A 27,812-nucleotide genomic window follows, 5' to 3' on the forward strand; every position below is an offset into this window, starting at 1 on the left:
CTTGTAGATTCTGGTATTGGTCCTTTGTCAGATGCATAGTTTGCAAAGATTTTCTCCCACTCTGTGGATTGTCTGTTTGCTGATTATTTCTTTTGCTGTGCAGAAGCTTTTTCGTTTAATAGGTTCCATTTATTTATTTTTGTTTTTGCTGCATTTGCTTTGGGATCTTAGCTATGAATTCTTTGCCTATGTTAATGTCTAGAAGAATTTTTCAAATGTTATCTTCTAGAATTTTTATGGTTTCAAGTTAGATTTCAGTCTTTGATCCATCTTGAGTTTATTTTTAAATTATTATTATTATTTTTATTTTTGAGATGGAGTCTTGCTGTGTCACCAGGCTGGAGTGCAGTGGCATGATCTCGGCTCACTGCAACCTTCGCCTCCCGGGTTCAAGCAATTCTCCTGCCTCAGCCTCCTGAGTAGCTGGGACTACAGGTGCACACCACCACGCCTGGCTAATTTTAATTATTTTTTATTATTATACTTTAAGTTCTAGGGTACATGTGCACGATGTGCAGGTTTGTCACATATGTATAATTTTTGTAGTTTTAGTGGAGACAGGTTTTCACCATGTTGGCCAGGATGGTCTCGATCTCTTGGCCTCGTGACCCACCCGCCTCAGCCTCCCAAAGTGCTGGGATTACAGGCATGAGCCACCGCACCCAGTTGAGTTTATTTTTGTGTAAGGTGAGAGCTGGGGATCCAGTTTCATTATTCTACATGAATCATCACATTGATTTTTCCGTCAGCCTTTTCTGATAGTGATCAAACAGAGCAAAAGCCTGGGATTTGATCCACATTGGTTTCCGGGCTCATGGAGTTCTCTGATGCACCAGCCTCCACATCTGTGCTAAGGCCAGGTCTTACTTTGCTGTAAGTACCTTTGTTTGGGGATCAAGATAATTGGTATGGAATTAACTATATATAACCTTACATGGGAAATCTATTAATCTGTGTTTTTCATTCTGCATATTTTACTCGTGAAATTAATTCATTGGATTATGACCAGCATTAAAAAACGAACAGATGAAAAAACAGTCATAGAATGGAATAGGAGTTATAGAGTGTATTTAAGGCAAATTGTTCTGTAATACCTTGCATTCACCTGTGTGCATGTATTTGTGTGCATGTGTACTTGGTTCCTATGTGCTCACTTAGTAAATTTAGGAATATGCTCCTTCTAGGATCTGGTTCTTTTTTTTTTTGTATGGCTGCCACTCTGTAATTGAACCTGGTCCCATGACTCCCTTTAGAAGGGCCTCTTCCTCCTCTTCCAAAAGGACTCCTCTTCTCCTGTCTGGAGGAAGGTATCTGGCAATGTATCTGGGCAAGATATTCAAAGAGCCGAGCTTGGAGCAATTGCAACCCAGGCTGAATTCTGATGACCTCTTCTAAACTTCCAGGTCCGTGCTCCTAGAGGCTCATGCACACAAACACATAGACCCACTAACAACACCTGGAAGACACTGCAACCTCATACAGAGGAAACCATGCCCTCACTGGCCTGGCAGTGGCACAGGGGCCTGGGCAGACACAACACAGAAGAGTCCTGGTGTAACTGATATAAAGTATCTCAATTGTACAAATAATTATTTTGGGCTCAATTGTGTCCAGTGTGCAGCTGGTGAGCCTTCATATGGGCCCAGAAGAAGTGGATCATATGATCAAGGCCTGGGGGTGGGAGAGTTGAGCTGGGGCTGCAGGGGCTAAGGCTCTTTTCCATGGGGCTCAGCACTGGTGGACAGGTAAGCAGACAGGTTTGAAGATGCTGGCTCACTTCACAGACACGGTCACAGAAAAAGCCTGGAAAACTATAGGGTTTTCTGTTGACCTCCCACACTCACCATGGACAGTCAGTACCCTGCACTGGCCTGTGTCGTACCCAAGCAGAGTATGCTTGAAAAATCAGATGTATATTAGTAGGCCCCGTGCTCAGCAGGGACAGTTTAGAAAAGGAAGTTAATTTATCTGTCCGTTAGTAAGTTAATAACACACAAAGTGTACTGTGTTTTATTAATCAAACAAAAATACGTTAAATGCCTGCTGGGCACAAAGAGTACAATGGTAAAGATTCTAGTGGAAATGTTTAATGGTTAATGCCAAGACCTGTGTATGTATTAATATGATGACAATCATTTCATACCTGATGAAGCAATACTTTCTGGGACTACTTGGGTTAGAAAATGGCCCTGCCACAGGCCCAAGCCCATCCCTGGCCCTGCATGTGCTGCTGTTCCACTCCCTTGTGCATCTATGAAGTATAATGTTGTGGGGAAGGGGAGTGCTCGATTCCTCACCTTAACCAGCCTGCCAGCCATCCATGCAGAGACATGTGGGCAAAACTCCGAAGGCCAGACCTCCCCACTCCATTTTCCTGCTAGACTGCTGAGGGACTACATTTGAACCTGGTAACTACCCTGCCCCCTTCCCTCCAGATTCCACAGGTTACCTCTTCCTCTTTGTGGAATAATTAAAAGCAACCATATCTAAGTAGCATTTGATGAGAAGAAACTAGTTATTTATGTAAAACCAAAATAATTAATGTTACAATGGAGAAACTTTATATAGCAGCCACAGATGAAGTCTGGCATGAGGAAGTCAATGATCAGTTGCTGCTCTCGCCATATGGTGGGTTATAAAATCTTCCCAAGGCAAGTGAGGCACTGAGAAGTTGAAGACTCACATACATTCCAGAGAACAGGGCCTCTCTCATTCATCTCCTCCATTAGGGCCTTTCCTTATATTTCATAGATGGACAGCTGGAGCCAGTTCTCTGTTTCCTGGGCCCTCTAAAAGGGCCACAGACTTGGACAAATCCATTGTCCTGGGCACTCAGGAGGCAAGATTCTGTGTGTGCATGAGTGTACAAACATGTGTCATGTGAGAGAATGTGTGGGCACTGGGCACACCAAGCATGAGTGAGGGTAGGTGAGTGAACATGTGTCAGCCTACATGAGTGTATATATACATGCACAGAGTGTGTGAGCGTGTGTGCACCAAACATAAGTTTGTGTGAACCTGGCACCACGAGTGAATGTGTGTTTGTGTGTGGGGTAAGTGAACATGTTGCAGCCTGAGTGAGCAAGTGTGAGTGTGTGCAACAGGGATGAATGTATTTATGTTTACATATGTCAGCTTAAGTATGTTAGGGTGTGTGAACGTGTGTCAGTGTGAATATGTGTGAGCCTGTGCACAGAGTGCGAGCGAGTGTATGTGTGCATGCTGAGGGTGAGTGAGACGGTGTGAGTGCGAGTGTGTGGGGTAAGTGAACATGGCTGGGCATGGGTGAGTGTGCACACCAGGTGTGAGAGGCTCTGTGCAGAGGGTTGTGTGTGTTCACAGTGAGTATGTGAAACAGACCTGCCAGGCCAAGCTAGGAGTAGAGAATCACATCACCTTCTTTTAATCAGTCTCAAATACCTGGTCCCGTGGGGAACCTGCAAGAGCCAGGTTTGGCAAACGCAGTGATAATCAATTGTCTAATCACTGCCTCGAAGAAGAGCAGAGCATTTGAGTATACTCTCTCCTCTCCCTCACTTCAGTTGGGCCCAACGTGAGAATCCTAAGGAAAACTCGGGGGGTCAAAGGCTGGTGGCTTACTTTGTATATACTGCAGCATTTCAGACTGCTCTGCACGTGTGCTCCCCTGGCCGAGGAGGCAAGTGTTTGAGACCAACCACAGCTTCAAGTAAGCAATGGGAATTGGATGTTTTATGTCCTCTGGCGCCATCTTCAGCAGAGAAATCTATAGGTCTCTTTTACTTGTCTGGCCTTGGTTGTGAACTGAAACTTGTGAAGGAGCAGACCTAAGTTAGGGTAGAGTAAAAGAGGAAAAGACAGAAAATTCTTGGGCTTTTCAGGAGACTTGGTTCATTCCCTGCTATTCAAGCCGTCTCATGACCACATTCCTGCTTTGGAGGCTGACTGTTGGAGGCACAACCAGCCTCAGAGGGTTCCTCAGGGGCCCTACCTTTCTTGCTCCCTGAAGGAATGTGCATATTGCTTGAATGAGTGTTTTTTGATTGTTTTTAATCCAGATGTCTTTGTTGCAGTCTTTGTTGAGGGCTGGGGATGCTAAAACTCAGATGATTCATGTGCACCCTGTCCATTCTAACTCACCTGCTCTTCTACTTCCACAGCTTACTCCAGTGCCCACCGATACGACAGAGTTCCCACGTGCCCCTCACACTCATTAGCTGCATCCTAAACCCTTTTTGCCACACCATAAGCATTGAGTTTTTTGTTTGTTTGTTTGGAGACAGAGTCTCGTTCTGTCACCAGGCTGGAGTGCAGTGGCGCGATCCCGGCTCACTGCTACCTCTGCCTCCTAGGTTCAAGTGATTCCCCTGCCTCAGCCTCCCGATTAGCTGGGACTACAGGCGCCCACCACCACGCCAGGCTAATTTTTTGTATTTTAGTAGAGACAGGGTTTCACCATGTTGGCCAGGATGGTCTCAATCTCCTGACCTCGTGGTCCGCTCGCCTCGGCTTCCCAAAGTCCTGGGATTATAGGCAGGAGCCACCGCACCCGGCCAGCATTGGGGTATTTTATCAAAGACGGAGGCCACGAATGTTGAGAAAGCCTTAGTAGGTGGGAACTTGCCAGAGGTGGCCTCTGCCATCAAGGAGACTCTGAAGATAGTGTCCAGGACACCAGTCAACATTGCTATGGCAGGGACTCTGGCAATGGGACGAACATCTTCATCAGTGCCCTTTGAAACACAGGACATGAGGGGAAGGCCTCACCTCCTAATGGGCTGGTAAAAGCTACCCAAAGATGTGCCCCCTATTTCTCTTTCCACTTCCCAAATGTGGTGCTGTGGGACCTGCCTGGCACAGGGTCTGCCACCAAAACCCTGGAGAACTACCTCATGGAAATGCAGTTCAACCAGTATGACTTCATCATGGTTGCATCTGCACAATTCAGCATGAATCATGTGATGCTTGCCAAAACCATTGAGGACATGGGAAAGTTCTACGTTGTCTGGACCAAGCTGGACATGGACCTCAGCACAGGTGCCCTCCCAGAAGTGTAGCTACTGCAGATCAGAGAAAATGTCCTGGAAAATCCCCAGAAGGAACAGGTTTGTGAACACTAATTCCTGTCCTCATTAAACATTGGATCCTATTGCTTCCTTTTCTCCTTTATGTCACTGGACTTAGGGAAACACACCTGGTGCAGAAGAGTATCTTACAATTTTAGGGGGCATGTAGAGAGGGTGGTTGTGTTGTTCTTTGAGACCTTTTGGGTGTTGGGGCCAAGATTCCCAGGCAAGGCTGCTTGCTTCAAAGGTCCTTTCCCTTCACAGAACTCTCCACTAGGTGCTAAAAATGATCAGTGTCTTAAAATGGGTATAAGATTGTATCATCAGGGTCCTAGCACTCTCAAACCGAGTCGTTTAAGAAGACTTTAATAATAAGGGTATATTCAAAGATGTGGACAGGGTGCAGGGAGACCACCAAGACAAAATGGTAACCCCAAGGTATAACCTTAAGGCAAGCAACGGTCGGGAGGAGCCCTCTCCAGGTTTGAACAGGCAAATGGAGAGGCAGGTTGCTTGAATCTCAAGATGGAGTTTATCAGTAATAATAAAGACTTCTGGGCTTACAAACATACAATTGAAATCTACAACAAAATCTCTAAAACAGAAAAAATAGTAACCATGTTAAAGGGTTCTAAGTTCTTGTTTTATCCAGAGCATGAGTAAAGACATTAAGTTTAAACTATGGTTTATAAGTGATGCCTAATATCTTATGGTTTATAAGTAATGCCTAATATCTTTAAATAACTAATGAAGGAATATAAACAGTGTAAATAACTTGCAAGTGACAAGAAAAACAATAGTATAACAAAAATACACTCAATCCAAAGGAAGACAAATATATATATAGCACAAAATAAAATGTTACATATAAACTGAAAATATCAATAATTGTATTCAGTGTAATTGGACTAAATGTTTTAGTTAAAAGTAAAATGATCATCAGGCTGGATTTTAAATTCTAACCATATATATGTGTGTATATGTATATATATATTTTTTCTTTTTTTTAGAGACGGAGTCTTGCTCTGTCGCCAGGCTGGAGTGCAGTGGTGCGATCTCGACTCACTGCAACCTCCGCCTCCCAGATTCAAGCAATTCCCTTGCCTCAGCCTCCCAAGTAGCTGGGGCTACAGGTGCCCACCACCACGCCCAGCTAATTTTTGTATTTTTAGTAGAGACGGGGTTTCACCATGTTGGCCAGGATGATCTCGATTTCTTGACCTTGTGATCCGCCTGCCTTGGCCTCACAAAGTACTGGGATTACAGGCATGAGCCACCGCACCTGGTCACCATATATATTTTATAAGTGACATACTAGATCAGGATACAGAAACTATGCCAGAAAACCTACCCCTCAAGTCCCAAGTCAGATAAAGCAATGGTAAGCCAAATATATAGTAAATAATGTTTCACAGAGATGCCTGTATAGATGGTAAAAGCATTCATTAAAAACCCAAAATAGGCTGGGCACGGTGGCTCACACCTGTAATCCCAGCACTTTGGGAGCCCGAGGCAGGCGGATCACGAGGTCAGGAGATCGAGACCATCGTGGCTAACACGGTGAAACCCCGTGTCTACTAAAAATATATTTAAAAAATTAGCCAGGTGTGGTGGTGCACACCTGTAGTCCCAGCTACTTGGGAGGCTGAGACAGGAGAATGGCGTGAACCTGGGAGGCAGAGCTTGCAGTGAGCCGAGATGGCACCACTGCACTCCAGCCTGGGCGACAGAGAGACTCCATCTCAAAAACAAACAAACAAACAAACAAAAAACCCAAAAATACACCCAATAGTCAGGCTGGTTTTAAACTCTAGCTTTTGTAGGGAACGAGAGAGTTTTCTGTGCTGTGGAAGGGTCCGTTTCTTTTCCTTTCTTTCATTCATTTATTTTTTAAATGTCTGCTTTATTGAGATGCTATTCACATACGTAATTTTTAAAAATCTGTATGGCAGTAAAAGATGTGTGCTTATAATTTAAACAGTACATAATTATGCACTATTATGTAAGTTCTATTTCCTAATAAGAAATTGTAAAAAAAATTCTTCAAAGGAGGTCTTCATATACTGATATAGAACAATTACCAACATGTTTAAGAAAAAATAAGTTGTTCGATATTATTTAAGAAATGCTTCCATGTCTGTAAAACAGAGAAATAGCTTGTGCATACTTGCTCATGTATACATACAATAGTTCTGCAAGGATATTATGGTCATTTCTCAGGGGTAAGGGGTGGATAAATATGGAATGGGAAGATATATTATTATGTACTCCCCTTTTTTGAGACAGGGTCTTGCTATTTTGTCCAGGCTGGAGTGCAGTGGTACCATTATTTAATGGCTTACTTGAGCCTCAAACTCATGGTATCTTCCTGCCTCAGCCTCCTGAGTAGCTAGGACCACAAGCACACACTTATTGTGCCTGGCTGATTTTTAAATTTTTTTGTAGAGACAAGGTCTTGCTATGTTGCCAGACTGGTCTTGACTATTCTGGTTTCCACCCCCTGTACTGAGAGTGAGCCATGTGTTCCTTGCCTGGCTGTGCCTGAGGTCAGCTCCCTGACCCAAGAGGACTGCGAAGCAGAGATGGATGAAGGGTTCTTGTACAGAGACAGAGGATCTGAGTATTATTCAGCTGGCACACATTATTTTTCTATTTTAATGAGCATTTTCAAATTTGAAAAACAAAATTCATCTCTACTTTTAACAGACAGGTGTTTGGAAATGTTAGTTTTGGTTTCAATGAAGCCATGCAGGTAAGAAAAACCATGTTACTTGGACTGGAAAAGAGGGATAGGTCAAATTTCAGGGCAAGAATTGACATGGTAGTTGGGCAGGAACAAAAAGATAGAGGGAAGCCTGTGCTTTTGGTTGTACTCCCTGCATATGGCCCTGGAACAGCAACCTGGTGACCTGATTACCACAAGCAGCACCCTCCTACCATTGGTCTTGAAGGGAAGATGGAGCAGGTACAGAGTCAGATGATGGCAGAGAATGGGGTAGGGTGTTGCATGCACTCCATCTTCTTCCCCCTTTTCTGTCCTAGACATGATTGGTATGGCTGGTAAAGAATCATGAACCCATGTGCATCAAATGTTCACAATTTAGCATAAATAAGAGCATCAGCAGTGACCTCATCAGGACAGGGATTCTTTTGATCATCCATGGTCCCCTAATGCACGATGGCAGGCCAGGTGTGGGGCAAACATTCAACTTTATAACAGACAAAATTGTTGTATATGATTGAATTTTTTATTTTGTTCCTTTGAGAAGATGGTATATAAAACTCAAGTTTGGAGAGTTGAATATAAAGGGTCATTGAATCATTTGTATATTTCTGAATCTTGCTTGATTCAATCCATTGCCACTCCCAGCACTGCACTGGGTGTAAACACTCTGATGGTATTTACAAGCAGGAAGATAACCCAAGAAGTTCTCATCTAAGAATGTTTTTAATAAGCTTTTTGCATTGCTTTTTGTAGATGAATCTGGAATTTGTGAAGTACAGGGCACAACTTGGAGAGCTAAAGTTAGTCATTTCCTACCTGTACAACTAATGGAATGTAAAACCTAAGAAGCTCTAAACTTAAATGGCCTCCTAGGGCTAACACGTACGGCATGTACGTGGTACATACAGTAACATTAATCTCCTACTCAGACACAAAGTACATTACAGTGCAAAAACAGATATTTTTGGAAGTATGTCTGATCTTTTGGGCCTTTTCAAAGATGGGTGTTGCTGTTTCTCTGCTTGCTTTTTGCTCATATTCTTCATCAATTAGTAAAATTCAGTGTTAAGTAAGCTGTATAATTTTCATAAATCCACTTTGACAGTTTGAGCTCCGTGGTAGCGTAATGACTTTAAATCAGAACTGTGCCATTCAATCAGCTTTTGGTGTACTTCTGATATTACTATAAATGCTTAGACTCAGCTTCTCATTACTATCATATATTCTTATGTTTTAAGAACCTTAGTTCTTAAAGATTTCTTATTCTTATCTTTTCCTGCTGTATTTGATTCCTTAGAGCAATCATTTATTCTGATTAAATTATTAATGGAATTATTTTTTCTACCTAAGTTGCACAGGGGATGGACATTCTTTCCATCTGGCTCACCTTATTCAAAATACTAAAACTATAGTCAAAACCCATTTTAGATATTCATTTCTTAATTGAGCTGTTTGTCCACTTCTTATTTCATGAAATTAGGACATTGTTTGTGCATTCTCATTAAGAGCAGTGATGCCAGTGATGCAGTGTGGTGTAAGTATGAAGGCTGGTACCCAGAGCATGAGATAAGCTAGAGAGAACTCTAAGGACATAATTTAAAGCCATATTCTGCAGAGAATGGAAAAGGCCAAGTCTCCATTGAGGCTACAATTCTGGAAACTAATCTCAACAAGAATGTACCCTTTTTCATTCTCAACTCTAGGAACAAGCAGAAGAATCAAACAACTATTTCTATTTCAGGTTAGTTTGTCTATAATAATATCTCATTTCCTAGAGAAGTGTTTTAAGAGTGCATATTATTGAATTTCTAATAGAAAAGAAAATAATATTGAGTGTCTTTACTGTATTTTTAGGCAACATTCTCAAATGAATTATGGTAATCTTTGCTCATATCTTTTATTATTTTATTTTTTCTGCTAGCTTTGGGTTTAGATCATTATTCTTCTTCTACTTCCTTAAAACATAAAGTTGTATTGTTGAACTGAAATCTTTTATCCTTTTAAAATGTAAGTATTTAAAGCTATTAGTTCTGCTTTTACAGCATTAGTTTTTGCATTAGTTTTTGCAAATTGTGTTTTCATTTGTCCTAAGGTATTTTCTAATTTTTCTTATTTTGCCCATTGGTTGTTTAAAAGTGTGTTATTTAATGTCCACACGTTTGTGAATTTTCCAGTTTTTCTTGATACTTTTAGTTTTATTTCATAGTAATTAGGAATGATGCTGCATAATTTCAATCTTTTAAAATTTATTAACACTTGTTTTGTGGCCTAACGTATGGTCTCTCCTGAAAAATGTTCCATATTCACTTAAGAAAAAAACCTATATTCTAATGGAATCTTGTTGGGTGAAGTGTTCTGTATGTGTCTGCTACGTCCAATTGGTCTGCAGTATTGTTCAAGACAGGTGGTTCCATCCAGTATTGAGAGAGGGTTATTGACATTTCCTACTATTACTGTAGAGCTGTCTATTTGTTCTCTCCAATTTTATCAATGCTTGCTTAATATATTTTGGAGATATGATATTTGGTACATATGTTTATAATTATTATATCTTAATAGAACTGATTCTTTTATTTACATGTAGTGTCTTGCTTTGTCTCTTGTAACAGTTTTTAATTTAAATTTAACCTAGAGTCTATTTTGTCTGATATTAGTATAGCCAACCCTGCTCTCTTTCAGTTACTGTTTGCGTGGAATATCTCTTTCCACTCTTCCACTTTCAAACTATGGTATCCTGAGATCTACAGTGAATCTGTAAAGTATCTATAAAGACAGCATATAATTGTATCACATCTCCCCAACCCTGTTCTACCAATATCTGCTTTTTGATTGGACAGAAACATCCATTTACATTTAAAGCAATTACTGATGAAGTGGAACTTCTGCCATTTTGACGTTTTCTCTTTGTCTTACAGTTTTTTTTTTTTTGTCTCTCATTTCCTCAATTATTACTTTCCTTTGTTTTTAGTTCATTTTTCATAGTGACACATTTTGATTTCCTTTTCATTTCCTTTTGTGCGCCTTTTGTAGATATTTTCTTTGTGGTTACCATGGAGGTTACATGTAACAGTACAAAGTTCTAACAATCTATTTTGAATTAATACCAACTTAAACTTCAGTTGCACACTTTTTTACAACTTTGCTTTTTTACAACTTTCCTTCCCCCCTTTGTTATGTTATGTCAAAAAACAATCTTCTGTAATCCCAGCACTTTGGGAGGCCGAGACGGGCGGATCACGAGGTCAGGAGATCGAGACCATCCTGGCTAACATGGTGAAACCCCGTCTCTACTAAAAATACAAAAAACTAGCCGGCGACATGGCGGGCGCCTGTAGTCCCAGCTGCTTGGGAGGCTGAGGCAGGAGAATGGCGTAAACCCAGGAGGCGGAGCTTGCAGTGAGCTGAGACCCGGCCACTGCACTCCAGCCTGGGCGGCAGAGCGAGACTCCGTCTCAAAAAAAAAAAAAAAAAAAAAAAAAAAAAAAAAAAAAACAATCTTTATGTATGTTGTATACCTATCAACATGGATTTATAATTATTTTTATGAATTTGCCTTTTAAATTGTATAAAAAATAAAGTGTAGTTACAAGCCAAAATTATGTAAAAACATTAGTTTTTATAATGTCCATGTATTTGCCTTTACCAGAGATCTTTATATTTTCCTATGTGTTCAAGTTACTGTCTATTGTCATTTTATTTCAACTTTGAAGGGCTGCCTCAACACTGATTGTAGTGCAGGGCTAGTAGTAATGTAGCCTCTTGGCTTGTTTACCTGGGGGTGCATTTCTTTTTGCCTAATCTTAATAGGACAGTTTTGCCAAATACAGAATTCTCAGTTGACAAGTATTTTTCTTTTTCTTTTAGCACCTTAAATATATCATCTCTGTGCCTTCTGGCCTGCCACCTTTCTGCTGAGAAACTTACTAATAATCTTATTGACGATAGCTTGTATATGATGAGTCTCTTTTCTCTTGCTGCTTTTAAGATTCTATTTGTCTTTTAAGAGTTTGATTATAATTTGTCTCAGTACGGGTCTTTTTGGCTTTATCTTGTGGTTCATAGAGCTTCTTTGTATGTCTTTCCTCAAACTTGGGAAGCTTTTGGCTATTACTTTTTCAAATAAATTATCTGTCCCTTTCTTCTCTTTCTGGAAGTCCCATAATGTTTTAAATGAGTAAAAACACAATAATTTTGAATATGACTTTTTCTTGATGGGAATTTACTTGGTTGCTTTTTTCTGTTTTTCAGAGTCTCTATAAAGTTATTTAAACCATCCATAGTATTTTTTCTGTGAATGAACAAAGGTTTGGAGATTCTTAGTTTACCATTTTGCTGATATCATTCAGTACTGTGAATGCAAGTATGACCAAGGCCCATAGCCTGGCTCCTAGCCAGCATTGCTTTGAGTTATACTTTTCAAAATTCTCCTACTTGGCGTAGCTCCTAGTGTATCTTTGTTGATGAGGTAAATGAAATTCAACATGCACAGTAATTTTTTTCAAACTTAGATTTATTTTCTAATTAAAAATAAATGTAATAATTGGCAGCTTAAAAATGAATAGAAGCAGAGTGAAATTTTATCATTTTTTCTTTGTCTTTAAGGAAGAGTTTGTTTTATTCATTATAATTATGTGATGACTTAGTAAGTAGTTGAATTTTATTAAAATCATTGAAATGATTAGTTTTTCTGTTGGCCACCAGAGAAGTGACTGAAATGGTTTGCTGATTTAGACATTTAGTAGGCATATGAGAAGTGATCAGATTAGGAAGAATGCAAACTTATCAAAAAAGTGACAAGGAGGAATGGTAAGGTAGCCTTGAGGTCAGCATATTAGGTCTGATTTTCCAACATAGTAGATTCTTTAAGGCACCTTCATCTTTTCTCCACCTTTAGTTTGAGTTCGCTTAGGGATGACATAGGGGTTCTTTCCTCAGGTTCTATTGACCTGAGTAACCTGATTACCAGAGTGGAGCAGATAAAATGAGTACCAGTGAAATGTAAAACACTAGTATGTTCACTGCAGCAAAAGAAAAATAAACTAGCCAAACACGAAGTAAGACTATTAGGGAGAAGGCAAAAACACAGAAACAATATGTTTTGTAAAAGGGGAAAATTTGATATCAATTAATTTAGACTTTCTGAAACATTCTCTTAAAGAACAGTTTCTCCAGATGTTAATTAGGAGACACTCATTTTTTAAAAGTTAAAACATGTTTCAACTTCAAAACTCAAGAGATCTGAAATTTATAACAATAAATTATAAATTTCTAACAGCATTGACTAACATAGGGGAATATTTCAGAAAACAGTATTTAAAAGTATATATGTCCAAATTTTTTAAGCTAAATCTGTGATTTAAAAAATAAAATGTATCAAGGCTGGGCATGGTGGCTCATGCCTGTAATCCCAGCACTTCGAGAGGCCAATGCGGGTGGATCACGAAATCAGGAGATCGAGACCATCCTGGCCAACATGGTGAAACTCCGGCTCTACGACAAGTACGAAAATTAGCCAGGAATTGTGGCATGTGCCTGTAGTCCCAGCTATTCAGGAGGCTTAGGCAAGAGAGTCGCTTGATCCCAGGAGGCCGAGGCTGCAGTGAGCTGAGATCACACCACTGCACTCCAGCCTGGGCGACAGAGAGAGACTTTGTTTCAAAAATAAATAAATAAATAAAAATTATAAAATAAAATGTTTTAAAATTCTATTCTCTCTAAGGGAGATATTTTTTAAAATTCTGTTTATATTTGTGTATTCTCTATGTTAACTGTGATGTTGGTAATATTTTTTTCCAACATCTACCAGTTGGGGTAGTATTCCTTCCATGACTTCCATGCACCAACCTTTAAAATGCTGCTGCAGTTTTTTGATTTCTTTTTTCAGAGACAGGGTATTGCTATGTTTCCCAGACTGGTCTCGAACTCCTGGACTTAAGCAATCCCCCTGCCTCGGCCTCCCAAAGTGCTAGGATTACAGGTGTGAACCACTGCACCAGGCCTGCTGCAGTTTCTTAATTCCTCTTCCTCCTCCATATAGATACACCTGCTGTGGATCCATCCATTTTCAACTACTGACTTGATTGTCCAGGGTGACAACTAAGAAATGGGTGAGGTCATCTTGACAGTCACCCAGGGGAGGATAGCTTGGTGCTGGCACCTCCCACAGGGAGAAGCTTTATAGATTTCAATGCCCAATATAGCTAAATAATGCACTACTACCAAATATTTTGGAATACTAACTGATCTGGTCTGGTCTGGTCTGGTTGGGTCTGGTTTGACTTGGTCTGATCTGGTTTGATCCGGTTTGATCTGGTCTGGTTTGATCCGGTCTGGTCTGGTTTGATCCAGTTTGATCTGGTCTGGTTTGATCCGGTCTGGTCTGGTCTGGTTTGATCTGGTCTGGTCTGGATTGATCTGGTTTGATATGGTCTGTTCTGGTTTGATCCGGTCTGGTCTGGTTTGATCCGGTCGGTTCTGGTTTGATCCGGTTTGATCTGGTCTGATCTGGTGTGATCTGGTCTGGTCTGGTTTGATCTGGTCTGATCTGGTGTGATCTGGTCTGGTCTGGTTTGATCTGGTCTGGTCTGGATTGATCTGGTTTGATATGGTCTGTTCTGGTTTGATCCGGTCTGGTCTGGTTTGATCCGGTTGGTTCTGGTTTGATCCGGTTTGATCTGGTTGGGTCTGGTTTGATCTGGTCTAATCTGGTGTGATCTGGTCTGGTCTGGTTTGATCTGGTCTTGTCTGGTTTGATCTGGTCTTGTCTGGTTTGATCTGGTTTGATCCGGTCTGGTCTGATCCGGTCTGGTCTGGTCTGGTCTGGTCTGGTTTGGTTTGATCCGGTCTGGTCTGGTCTGGTCTTGTCTGGTTTGATCTGGTTTGGTCTGGTCTGGTTTGATCCGGTCTGGTCTGATCCTGTCTGGTCTGGTCTGGTCTGGTTTGATCCGGTCTGGTCTGGTCTGGTCTGGTTTGATTCGGTCTTGTCTGGTTTGATCTGATCTGGTCTGGTTTGATCCGGTTTGTTCTGGTTTGATCTGGTTTGATCTGGTTTGATCCGGTCTGGTCTGGTTTGATCCGGTCTGGCCTGGTCTGGTTTGATCCGGTCTGGCCTGGTTTGATCCGGTTTGATCTGATCTGGTCTGGTTTGATCCGGTTTGATCCGGTCTGGTCTGGTTTGATCTGGTTTGATCTGATTTGATCCGGTCTGGCCTGGTCTGGTTTGATCCGGTCTGGTCTGGTTTGATCCGGTTTGATCCGGTCTGGTCTGGTCTGATCCGGTTTGATCCGGTCTGGTCTGATCCGGTTTGATCCGGTCTGGTCTGGTTTGATCCGGTCTGGTCTGGTTTGATCCAGTCTGGCCTGGTCTGGTTTGATCTGATCTGGCCTGGTTTGATCCAGTTTGATCTGGTCTGGTCTGGTTTGATCCGGTCTGGTCTGGTCTGGTTTGATCTGGTCTGGTCTGGTTTGGTCTGGTTTGATCGGTCTGGTCTGATCCGTTTGATCCAGTCTGGTCCGGTTTGATCCGGTCTGGTCCGGTTTGATCCAGTTTGATCTGGTTTGATCCAGTTGATCTGGTCTGGTTTGATCCGGTTTGATCTGGTCTGATCCGGTTTGATCCAGTCTGGTCCGGTTTCATCCGGTTTGATCCGGTCTGATCTGGTCTGGTTTGATCCGGTCTGGCCTGGTTTGATCCGGTTTGATCCGGTCTGGTTTGATCCGTTTGATCCGGTCTGGTCTGGTCTGGTTTGATCTGGTCTGGTCTGGTTTGGTCTGGTTTGATCTGGTCTGGTTTGATCCGGTTTGATCCTGTCTGGTCTGGTTTGATCCGGTCTGGTCCGGTTTGATCCGGTTTGATCTGGTTTGATCCAGTCTGGTCCGGTTTGATCCGGTTTGATCTGGTCTGATCCGGTTTGATCCAGTCTGGTCCGGCTTCATCCGGTTTGATCCGGTCTGATCCGGTTTGATCCAGTCTGGTCCGGTTTGATCCGGTCTGGTCCGGTTTGATCCGGTCTGGTCTGGTTTGGTCCGGTTTGATCTGGTCTGGTCTGGTTTGATCCGGTCTGGTCTGGTTTGATCTGGTCTGGTCCGGTTTGATCCGGTCTGGTCTGGTTTGATCCAGTCTGATCCACCTGGTCTGGTTTGATGCGGTCTGGTCTGGTTTGATGCGGTCTGGTCTGGTTTGATCCGGTTTGATCTGGTCTGGTCCGGTTTGATCCGGTCTGGTCTGGTTTGATCCAGTCTGATCCGTCTGGTCTGGTTTGATGCGGTCTGGTCTGGTCTGGTCTGGTTTGATCTGGTCTGGTCTGGTTTGATCTGGTCTGGTCTGGTTGGGTCTGGTTTGACTTGGTCTGGTCTGGTTTGATCCTGTTTGATCTGGTCTGGTCTGGTTTGATCCGGTCTGGTCTGGTTTGATCTGGTCTGATCTGGTCTGGTCTGGTTTGATCTGGTCTGGTCTGGTCTGGTTTGATCTGGTCTGGTCTGGTCAAACAGAAATACAAACCACCATTAGAGAATACTATAAACACCTCTATGCAAATCAACTAGAAAACCTAGAAGAAATGGATAAATTCCTGGACACATACACTCTCCCAAGACTAAACCAGGAAGAAGTGGAATCCCTGAATAGACCAATAGCAAGCTCTGAAATTGAGGCAATAATTAATAGCCTACCAACCAAAAAAAGTCCAGGACCAGACGGATTCACAGCTGAATTCTATAAGAGGTACAAGGAGGAGCTGGTACCATTCCTTCTGAAACTATTCCAATCAATAGAAAAAGAGGGAATCCTCCCAATTCATTTTATGAGGCCAACATCACCCTGATACCAAAGCCTGGCAGAGACACAACAAAAAAAGAGAATTTTAGACCAATATCCCTCATGAACATCGATGCAAAAATCCTCAATAAAATACTGGTAAACCGAATCCAGCAGCACATCAAAGAGCTTATCCACCATGATCAAGTGGGCTTCATCCCTGGGATGCAAGGCTGGTTCAACATATGCAAATCAATAAACATAATCCAGCATATAAACAGAACCAAAGACAAAAACCACATGATTATCTCAATAGATGCAGAAAAGGCCTTTGACAAAATTCAGCAGCCCTTAATGCTAAAAACTCTCAATAAATTTGGTATTGATGGAACATATCTCAAAATAATAAGAGCTATTTATGACAAACCCACAGCCAATATCATACTGAATGGGCAAAACTGGAAGCATTCCCCTTGAAAACTGGCACAAGACAGGGATGCCCTCTCTCACCACTCCTATTCAACATAGTGTTTGAGGTTCTGGCCAGGGCAATCAGGCAGGAGAAAGAAATAAAGGGTATTCAATTAGGAAAAGAGGAAGTTAAATTGTCCCTGTTTGTAGATGACATGATTGTATATTTAGAAAACCCCATTATCTCAGCCCAAAATCTCTTTAAGCTGATAAGCAACTTCAGCAAAGTCTCAGGATACAAAATCAATGTGCAAAAGTCACTAGCATTCTTATACACCAATAACAGACAAACAGAGCCAAATCATGAATGAACTCCCATTCACAATAGCTTCAATGAGAATAAAATACCTAGGAATCCAACTTACAAGGGATGTGAAGGACCTCTTCAAGGAGAACTACAAATCACTGCTTAATGAAACAAAAGAGGACACAAACAAATGGAAGAACATTCCATGCTCATGGATAGGAAGAATCAATATTGTGAAAATGGCCATACTGCCCAAGGTAATTTATAGATTCAATGCCCTCCCCATTAAGCTGCCAATGACTTTCTTCACAGAATTGGAAAAAACTACTTTAAAGTTCATATGGAACCAAAAAAGAGCCTGCATTGCCAAGACAGTCCTAAGCCAAAAGAACAAAGCTGGAGGCATCATGCTACCTGACTTCAAACTATGGTACAAGGCTACAGTAACCAAAACAGCATGGTACTGGTACCAAAACAGAGATATAGACCAATGGAACAAAACAGAGCCCTCAGAAATAATACCACACATCTACAACCATCTGATCTTTGATAAACCTGACAAAAACAAGAAATGGGGAAAGGATTCCCTATTTAATAAATGGCGCTGGGAAAACTGGCTAGCCATAAGTAGAAAGCTGAAACTGGATCCTTTCCTTACACCTTATATAAAAATTAATTCAAGATGGATTCAAGACTTAAATGTTAGACTTAAAACCATAAAAACCCTAGGCAATACCATTAAGGATATAGGCATGGACAAGGTCTTCATGTCTAAAACACCAAAAGCAACGGCAACAAAAGCCAGAATTGACAAACGGGATCTAATTAAACTAAAGAGCTTCTGCACAGCAAAAGAAGCTACCATCAGAGTGAACAGGTAACCTACAGAATGGGAGAAAATTTTTGCAATCTACTCATCTGACAAAGGGCTAATATCCAGAACCTACAAAGAATGCAAACAAAGTTACAAGCAAAAAACAAACAACCCCATCAAAAAGTGGGCAAAGGATATGAATAGACATTTCTCAAAAGAAGACATTCATGCAGCCAACAGACACATGAAAAAATGCTCGTCATCACTAGCCATCAGAGAAATGCAAATCAAAACCACAATGAGATATCGTCTCACACCAGTTAGAATGGCAATCATTAAAAAGTCAGGAAACAATAGGTGCTGGAGAGGATGTGGAGAAATAGGAACACTTTTACACTGTTGGTGGGACTGTAAACTAGTTCAACCATTGTGGAAGACAGTGTGGCGATTCCTCAAGGATCTAGAACTAGAAATACCATTTGACCCAGCCATCTCATTACTGGGTATATACCCAAAGGATTATAAATCATGCTGCTATAAAGATACATGCACACGTATGTTTATTGTGGCACTATTCACAATAGCAAAGACTTGGAACCAACCCAAATGTCCATCAATGACAGACTGGATTAAGAAAATGTGGCACATATACACCATGGAATATTATGCAGCCATAAAAAAGGATGAGTTCGTGTCTTTTGTAGGGACATGAATGCAGCTGGAAACCATCATTCTCAGGAAACTATCGCAAGAACAGAAACCAAATACCGCATGTTCTCACTCATAGGTGGGAACTGAACAATAAGAACACTTGGACACAGGAAAGGGAACATCACACACCGGGGCCTGTTGTGGGGAGGGGAAAGCGGGGAGGGATAGCATTAGGAGATATACCTAATGTAAATGACGAGTTAATGGGTGCAGCACACCAATATGGCACACGTATACATATTTAACAAACCTGCATGTTGTGCACATGTACCCTAGAACATAAAGTATAATAATAAAAAAAATTTTTTTAAAGAATACATTGATGAAAAATTACCCTGCCTTCCAATGCTGTTTTATTTATTGGGATTGGGGAAAAGAGAGAGATCAGATAAAGAATAAGTATAATCCAAAATAGCATATTATAATTGAATTTCAAATAAAGAACCGCTGGGACATAGAAAGTCAGATCACATCCAATTGCCAAGATGGGAGAAGGCATCATGAAGCAGGGGGTGTTTGAGATGGCACCAAAGAATGCATAATATTTGATCAGGTGGATATGTCTGAAAGATATAAAATATAAGAAAAAGTAGAAGGGAGAGGCTACAGATTATTTGGTACGGGTAGGGTGAGTCCTTTGAAAGAAAGGAATGAAATATCAGGATGGTTAAAAGGTTGGATGGAGATTACAGATAAGACTGAATACAAGACAGGAGCTAAGAAGATAATTGGAGGCCAATGAGGGTTTTTAACTGGATTGTGAAATGGCCAGATCTCTGATTCTGAAGGATCATTCTGGCAACATGCATGAATTCCACTGAATAGAGGTGAGATGACAGTCTAACCCAAGGAAAGTGTTTTGCAATAAATTGGTATGATGTAATAAGTGACTGAAATAAGGCATTGTAAGTATATCAAGAAGAGGAATAAGACTTGATTTGGCAATCAGATGAGAAGTGGAGACAAGGAAATGGAGGTGACTAATGTTGCAAGATTATTTCTTGGGAAATGGTGGTCTTGATTATTTCCTTTCCTCTTAAGTGGGTTTAATATTTCTATTGATTTCTTGTTTGAGTACTCTTAGGTTTTTAAATTAACACACAAATTAGTATAAAGAGAAAGGAAAACCAGTCCTATAATCTCAATACACATTGAACATCTATTAGTAAACCTTTCTTAACAATGAACATAATAAACTTAAGAGTAGACTAAACACGACAAAAAGTAATAACCCCACTTCTTTCCATTTCTGCAGTTCCCAGGATACAGAACACTGATGAATTAGTAATGTGAAATATTCACAGATTGAGGAATAAATGAAGTCATCCGGGGGAGAGACCAGCTTGACTAAGCTATTGTGATAGACAGGAGATACTGACAGGAGGGAGAAAACAAAACAGAGTGGTCACATCCTAGAAAAGGAAGAAAATTGAAATAAGAGAGTGGGAGACTGGCAGCAGAGAGTTACATCTCATAAAAGAGAACACAGTGTTGCGTTCCAGGAGACTGGATCAGAATCGGTTCCAAATCAGAGATATGAAGGGAAGGAAAGCCAATGTTTCTCTGAAAATGGTAAGTTTTGGCTCATTGAAAGGAGGTCTGTGTTCAATGTCTGAGATTGTAGAACTTTAATAGACTGCTGCAAAGAGGAGTCCCATAGGGCTAAGAGTGGAGGGGACCTGGAAATGTAGGCAACAACATCCAGTAAGTAATATCCAAGTCAAGAGCCCATATCACCAGAGGCAAGGGCAATAGGCTGCCCAGTCACACTGGATGTATTAGTTTGCTAGGGCTTCCATAACGAAGTACCACAGACTCGGTAGCTTAAACACAGTTTTGGAGGATAGATATCCAAAATCAAGTCACTGGCAAGGTTGATTTTTTTCTTGCACCCCTGTCCTTGGCTTGTAGATGGCCATCTTCTATGTCTTCATGTGGTTTTTCTTCTAGCATATTTGTCCTCATCTCCTCTTCTTATAAGAACACAGGGCATGTTTGATTAGGGCCCATCTTAGTGACCTCATTCAACCTTAATTACCTTTTTAAAAACCCAATCTCCAAATGCAGTCACATTATGAGATATTGGTGTCAGAATTTTATCATATAAATTTGGGGTGACACTATTCAGCGCATAACACTGGAACAGACCAATTGGACATTCAAGGGACATGCTGGACATTAAGGAGAGATAAGATGAGTTTGTGAAAAGGTGAGCCACATGTTCAAAAGGGCACCATGCCATTGTTCCTTCTCCTCTCGCCAACCTACCCCAGGATACTGATTTGAGTAAAAATATTTGAAGGAGAAGAATATTATCACATCAGATATCCTTGATTGTGTGTCTAGTCCAGAAAGATTTCAGTGACACAATTGTCTGTGAAAAGAGTGGCTATATTAGGATGGGAAAGAAATTCGGAGTAATTCAGAAAAAGAGGAGGTTGCAGATCTCCAGCCATGCCTTCCAAGAAGAAATTCTAATGTTGGGATCAAGGGTTAGGGTGATTGGAAGAGGAGAAACAGAAAGCATTCTCATGCAAGGGACAGTAAATCCCAATTTCAAGGCTCCTGATAGATGTAAATATATGAGGTTATAATTTTTTAAACATCTGTATAACTAAGAATTTTAAATGAACAATTATAACTCTTCATAATACATAAATGCATCAGTTTGGAATTTACAAAGTACATTCTGATTCATATTTAATGTTCACAACAAGGTATGGGGTTAGTGTTATGGTCCCCATTTTGCAGTGCAAGAAATAAGATCCAGAAACCTCATAACAGAATACAAACACATATACAAGCACAAAAGGATTAGTGGAGGAGGAATGCATAACTCACAAGCTAAGAGAAAGGAAAAGGAAAAATAGAATATTAAAGAATATTCAGCCAATTCAGAAGTATATTAGAAAAAGAACTAAAACAGGCAGGAGAAATGGACAATAATTTGGAAGATGTTACATATAAACTCAAATATATCAAAATTTCATTAAATGTTAATAGACTAAATATTACGTAAAAGGCAAAGATTAGTAGAGTGAGTTTTTAAGAACTATATGCTTATAGCAGATACAGATTTTAAATATTAGGATACAGAAATCTTGAAAGAAAAAGGATGAAAATACATACACATTATTCAAACACTATTCAAAAGAAAGATGTTATTGCTCTACTCACACTGGCTAAAATAGATTTCATTGGGGAAAACTTATTAGCAATGAAGAGGGAAAACTCACCAGGACTAATAATCAGCAACCAACAAACATAAACAGGTTTATTCTTTATGTGAAAACACACCCCTCCACATTTCTAAACGAAGGGTATATAAGAAGGAAAATATTCTCCATTATCAGAAAGGATGTCTTTGTTTGTTTTGAGACGGAGTCTCACTCTGTTGCCCAGGCTGGAGTGCAGTGGTGCCAGCTCGGCTCACTGCAGACTCTGCCTCCCAGGTTCCAGCAATTCTCTTGCCTCAGCCTCCTGGGTAGCTGGGACCATAGGCACACGCCACCACACCCGGCTAATTTTTGTATTTTTGGTAGAGACGGGGTTTCACCATGTTCACCAGGCTGAGCTTGAACTCCTGACCTCAAGTGATCCACCCGCCTCCGCCTCCCAAAGTGCTGGGATTACAGGCTTGTGCCACTGCGCTTGGCCAAGGATGTCTTTTCAACTTCAAGAAATTACATTGTTAACTCCCTGTACACTCTGCTCCCAGGTTCTATTGTTCTGTGATTCTGAGTTTCCATGGTTTTGTGAGCCATTGATTCCAATCTAAGGCAGCCCAGATTCTGATAAAGTCATTTCCGGTATCCTGGCTAGGAATTCCTGTGGCAGGTATTTTGGCTGTCCTGACATGAGCCATGGCAAAGGAAAGAATGATGCCTGCCAACGGCAAGTAGCTCACCTTAGGGTGTGGGAGTGACCGCATTTAGGGAGAAGAGAAAGACGAAAAACTGCTTCCTCTGTGGCACTGGCATACTCTAATTCCAGATGGAATTAAAACAGTCTTTGGAACATTTTTTGAGAAGGCTGGAAAATTCACCCACTGCTTGACTTCGAAACCACTGCAGTGACAGATGCCATTATGGATGGATGAGATGATCTGGAATTTTGAAGATAGTACAACCCATTGTCTTTTTGGTAATGATACATAAAGAAACTTCTGACAAAAATCAATAAAAAGGAGAGTATAAGTTTGAAGATGTGAAAATTCTGCAGGAGGAAAAAAAAGTGAAAATATCCCATGAACAGATATTAAAACAAGATATTGTAACCCCACCAGCTCTTATTCCCAAATAATTCCATTGCTTTATAACTGTAACTGATAATACGAATAACCTTTAGCACATTCATTTACCCTTTTCCAAGAGATGAGTATCTTAGGGGGAACACTGAAGTAGTCTTCAAAAATGTGAAGTACGGGTGCCTGTAGTCCCAGCTACTCGGGAGGCTGAGGCAGGAGAATGGCGTGAACCCGGGAGGCAGAGCTTGCAGTGAGCCGAGATCGCGCCACTACACTCCCGCCTGGGCAGCAGAGCGAGACTCTGCCTCAAAAAAAAAAAAAAAAAAGTGACGTAGATTGACCCTTTCACATTTTGATTACCCACTAAAATAATTTTCATTTCTGATGATAACATTTTTACTTTTTATCTATTTGCAAGTGATTTTTTTGCTTATTCATTTTATTGACATAACACACAGTGAAGTGCAGAAACTCTTCAGTGTACTCATTTAAGTCACTAATATTTCACTTTGAAATCACACATCTTTTTTTTCTCTCTTTTTTTAAAATTTCAGTAGGTTTTTGGGGAACAGGTGGTATTTGGTTACATGGATAATTTCCTTAATGGTGATTTCTGAAATTCTGTGCACTCATCACCTGCGCAATGTACACTGTACCCAATGTGTAGTCATCTTCCCCATGAGTCACCAAGTCCATTTTATCATCTTTATGCCTTTGTGTCCTCATAGCTTCACTCCCACTTATAACCCACTTATAAGTGAGAACATACACTATTTCCTCAGTTACTTCACTTAGAATAGTGGTCTCCAACTCCATCCAGGTTGCGGCAAATACCATTACTTCATTCCTTTTTACAGCTGAGCAGTATTCCATGGTATATATATGGTATTCCATGGTATATATATACACCACCCATTGATTGATGGGCATTTGGGCTGGTTCTATATTTTTGAGATTGCGAATTGTGCTGCTATAAACATGCATCTGCAAGGTTTTTTTTTTTTTTTTTTTGTATAATGACTCCTTTTCCGCTGAGGACGTATTCAGTAGTAGGATTATTGGATCAAATGGTAGATCTAGTTTTAGCTCTTTAAGAAATATCCATACTGTTTTCCATAGTGGTTGTACTAGTTTACATTCTTACCAGCCATGTAAAAGTGTTCTGTTTTCACCTCATCCATGCCAACATCTATTTTTTTTTAAAAAATTTTAAATTATAGCCATCCTTGCGGGAGTAAGATAGTGGTTTTGATTTGCATTTTCCTGATAATTAGTGATGTTGAGCATTTTAAAAATATTTCTTGGCCATTTGTATATCTTCTTTTGAGAATTGTCTAGTCACGTCCTTAGCCCACGTATTGATGGGATTATTTGTTGTTGTTGTTTTTTTCTTGCTGATTTATTTTAGTTCCTTGTAGATTCTGGATATTAGTCCTCTGTTGAATGCACAGTTTGCAAAGATTTTCTTCCACTCTATGGGTTGTCTGTATACTCTGCTGATTATTTCTTTTGCTGTGCAGAAACTTTTTAGTTTAATTAGTTATTTATCTTGGCATTTGTTGCATTTGTTTTTGGGTTCTTGGTCATGAAGTCTTTGCCTAAGCCAGTGTTTAGAAATGTTTTTCTAATATCTTCTAGAATTTTTATGGTTTCAGGTCTTAGACTTAAGTCTTTGATCCATCTTGAGTTGATTTTTATATAAGGTGAGAGATAAGTATCCAGTTTCATTCTTCTACATGTGACTTGCCAATTATCCCAGCACCATTTGTTGAATACAGTGTTAGTTCCCTATTTTATGTTTTTGTTTGCTTTGTCGAAGATCAATTTGCTGTAAGTATTTGGGTTTATTTCCGGGTTTTCTATTCTGTTTAATTGGTCTATGTGCCTATTTTTATACCAGTGCCGTGCTGTTTTAATGACTATAGTATAATTAGAAGTCAGGTGATGTGATTCCTCCAAATTTGTTCTTTTTGCTTAGTATTGCTTTGGCTGTACGGCTCTTGTTTTGTTCCATGTAAATTTTAGGATTGTTTTTTCTAGTTCTGTGATGAATGATGATGGTATTTTGATGGGAATTGCATTGAATTTGTAGATTGCTTTTGGCAGTAAGGTCATTTTCACAATATTGATTCCAGCCATTCATGAGTATGGAAAGTGTTTCCATTTGTTTGTGTCACCTATGTTTTCTTTCACCAGTGTTTTCAAGTTTTTCTTCTAGAGGTATTTCACCTCCTTGGTTAGGTATATTCCTAAGTGGGTTTTGTTTATGTTTTTGTTTTTGTTTTGCAGCTATTATAAAAGTGGTTATGTTTTTGATTTGATTATCAGCTTGGTCACTGTTGGTGTGTAGCAGTGCTACTGATTTGTGTACATTAATTTTACACTGAATTCTGAAACTTCACTGAATTCATTTATCAGATCTAGGAGCTTTTTGGATAAGTCTTTAGGGTTCTCTAGGTATACAATTCACCAGTAAGCAGTGACAGTTTGACTTCCTCTTTACCGATTTGGATGCCTTTTGTTCCTTTCTCTTTTCTTATTGCTCTGGCCAGGACTTCCAGTACTATGTTTAATAGAAGTGGTGATAGTGGGCATTCTTGTCTTATTCCAGTTCTCAGGGGGGAATGCCTTCAACTTTTCCCCATTCAATATAATGTTGGCTGTGGGTTTCTCATAGATGGCTTTTATTACCTTAAGGTATGTCCCTTTTATGCTGATTTTGTTAAGTGTTTTATTCATAAAGGGATACTGGATTTTGTCAAATGTTTTTTCTCTGTCTGTTGAGATGATCGTGTTAATTTGTTTTTAATTCTGTTTATGTGGTGTATCACATTTATTGACTTGCATATGTTAAACTATCCCTGTGTCCCTGGTATGAAAGCCATTTGATCATGGTGGATTATCTTTTTGATATGCTGTTGGATACAGTTAGCTAGTATTTTTTTTGAGGAATTTTTTTTTTTTTTTTTTTTGAGACGGAGTCTCACTCTATCGCCCAGGCTGGAGTGCAGTGGCGCAATCTGGACTCACTGCAAACTCCGCCTCCTGGGTTCACGCCATTCTCCTGCCTCAGCCTCCCATGTAGCTGGGACTGCAGGCGCCCGCCACTGTGCCCGCCTAATTTTTTGTATTTTTAGTAGAGACAGGGTTTCACTGTGTTAGCCAGGATGGTCTTGATCTCCTGACCTCGTGATCCACCCGTCTTGCCTCCCAAAGTGCTGGGATTACAGGCGTGAGCCACCGCGCCTGGGCAAGGATTTTTGTATCTATGTTCATCAGGAATATTGATCTGTAGTTTTCTTTTTTGATATTGTCATTTCCTGGCTTTGGTATTAGGGTGATACTAACTTCATAGAATGATTCAGAGAGGATTCCCTTTCTCTACCTTTTGGAATAGTTTCAGTAGGACTGGTACCAATTCTTCTTTGAATGTCTGAAAGAATTTAACTGTGAATTCATCTGGTCCTGGACTTTTTTGTTGGCAATTTTAAAATTACCATTTCAATCTTGCTGCTTGTTATGGATCTGCTCAGAGTTTCTATTTCTTCCTGGCTTAATATGTGAGGGGTGTATGTTAATAATTTTTCTTTTCTTTTTTTGCTCAGCTCTTGAGCATTTCGAGCTTTTTCACCTTTCCAATTTGCTTCAAATGCCAAATGACCATAGAATGGTCAACACTGAGTTCTTTGGCAACTTTTCATGTAGTTGTAAGAGGATCAGCTTTGATTATTGCTCTTAATTGGTCTCATATTCCTCTCAACATGCTGAAGATATTTGCAATTTCCACCTGCGTATTATGTTTCTTTAAGAGGGATTTAAAAAATAGTAGGAATTACTAAAGATTCCAAAAGACCTCCAAAGCCTGTGGACATGGAGGATCCAAGCCTATATCTCCAAGGAGGAAAGAAAAATAATGCTAATATCTGGGGTACAGATGAGAATAAAGAGAAACTTGCAGTAAGATGTATACTTACATTGGTGCAAAAGTAATTGCAGTTTCAGACCACAACTTTTAAATTATTATAACTAGGCTCAAACACATCTTTATTAATCGAAATAGGAACCATTACAGTCAACACATAGGTGCACCTCCCTAACCTCAGCAAAATAAACTTTCTGAATTAACTGAGACCTGTCTCAGATTTTGGGGTTTACATTTTGGTAACTACAAAGGGATTCTGAGTAGAGGTGCCCTTGATTTTTGACAAAGCTCCTATCAGTGCTTGGCACCAGCTTGAGCTATCTTTATGGCTCAAACCAATAAGACAATTTGCTGAGGCCTGGAAGCACACCCTTCAGAGAATCCTTAATCTCTCCACATTTAATCAAGATCTAAATTTTATTTTGCTATACAACTCCTTTATTTTATTTTATTTTTATTTTTTTGGAAAGAAAAGCACAAGGAAGGCAAGTTCTTCCTGCTTCCAAGATGATGGATGGCAGGTAACTCCTTTATGGAATTTGAGCTTGCTTCCAACAGGGAAGATGATTTTTTTTCCTGGTCCTAGGATGGTAGAGAGCAGTCTTCAGCCTAAGACCCATTCCTAGGTAGGTAACTAAATTGGGGTTTGTCTTGGCTAAAGTTAAAATTAACAGCCAGCTGGTCTTAATTTCTCCTTACCATTAGAACACTCAGTAATCATATGCGTTATGTGATCATTTGTTTTGCTTAACTGTTTTTTTGTTGTTGTTGTTGTTATTGTTTGTTTCTGTTTTTGTTGCTGTTTTGATTTGTTTCCCATTGGGTTTGACCAACTCTATCCATCTTGATCAAATCTGAAAGAAAGCTCCAAATTAT

The 27,812-nt window shown here is 40.2% G+C and overlaps 1 protein-coding gene across 1 annotated transcript in view; it reads left to right on the forward strand.

The window, feature by feature from the left end:
- The first annotated feature begins 1,845 nt into the window (after nucleotides 1–1,845).
- Nucleotides 1,846–27,812, forward strand: part of IRGM (immunity related GTPase M) — a 32,738-nt gene continuing 6,771 nt past the window's right edge. Inside the window, 3 exon segments of the mRNA XM_033181565.1 lie at nucleotides 1,846–1,911; nucleotides 4,558–4,672; nucleotides 4,675–5,084. Coding sequence (XP_033037456.1) covers nucleotides 1,846–1,911; nucleotides 4,558–4,672; nucleotides 4,675–5,084 — 591 coding nt within the window.

The sequence above is a fragment of the Trachypithecus francoisi genome, unplaced genomic scaffold, assembly GCF_009764315.1.
Source record: "Trachypithecus francoisi isolate TF-2019V2 unplaced genomic scaffold, Tfra_2.0 Lachesis_group2, whole genome shotgun sequence".
In the NCBI taxonomy this organism is placed as follows: Eukaryota; Metazoa; Chordata; class Mammalia; order Primates; family Cercopithecidae; genus Trachypithecus; species Trachypithecus francoisi.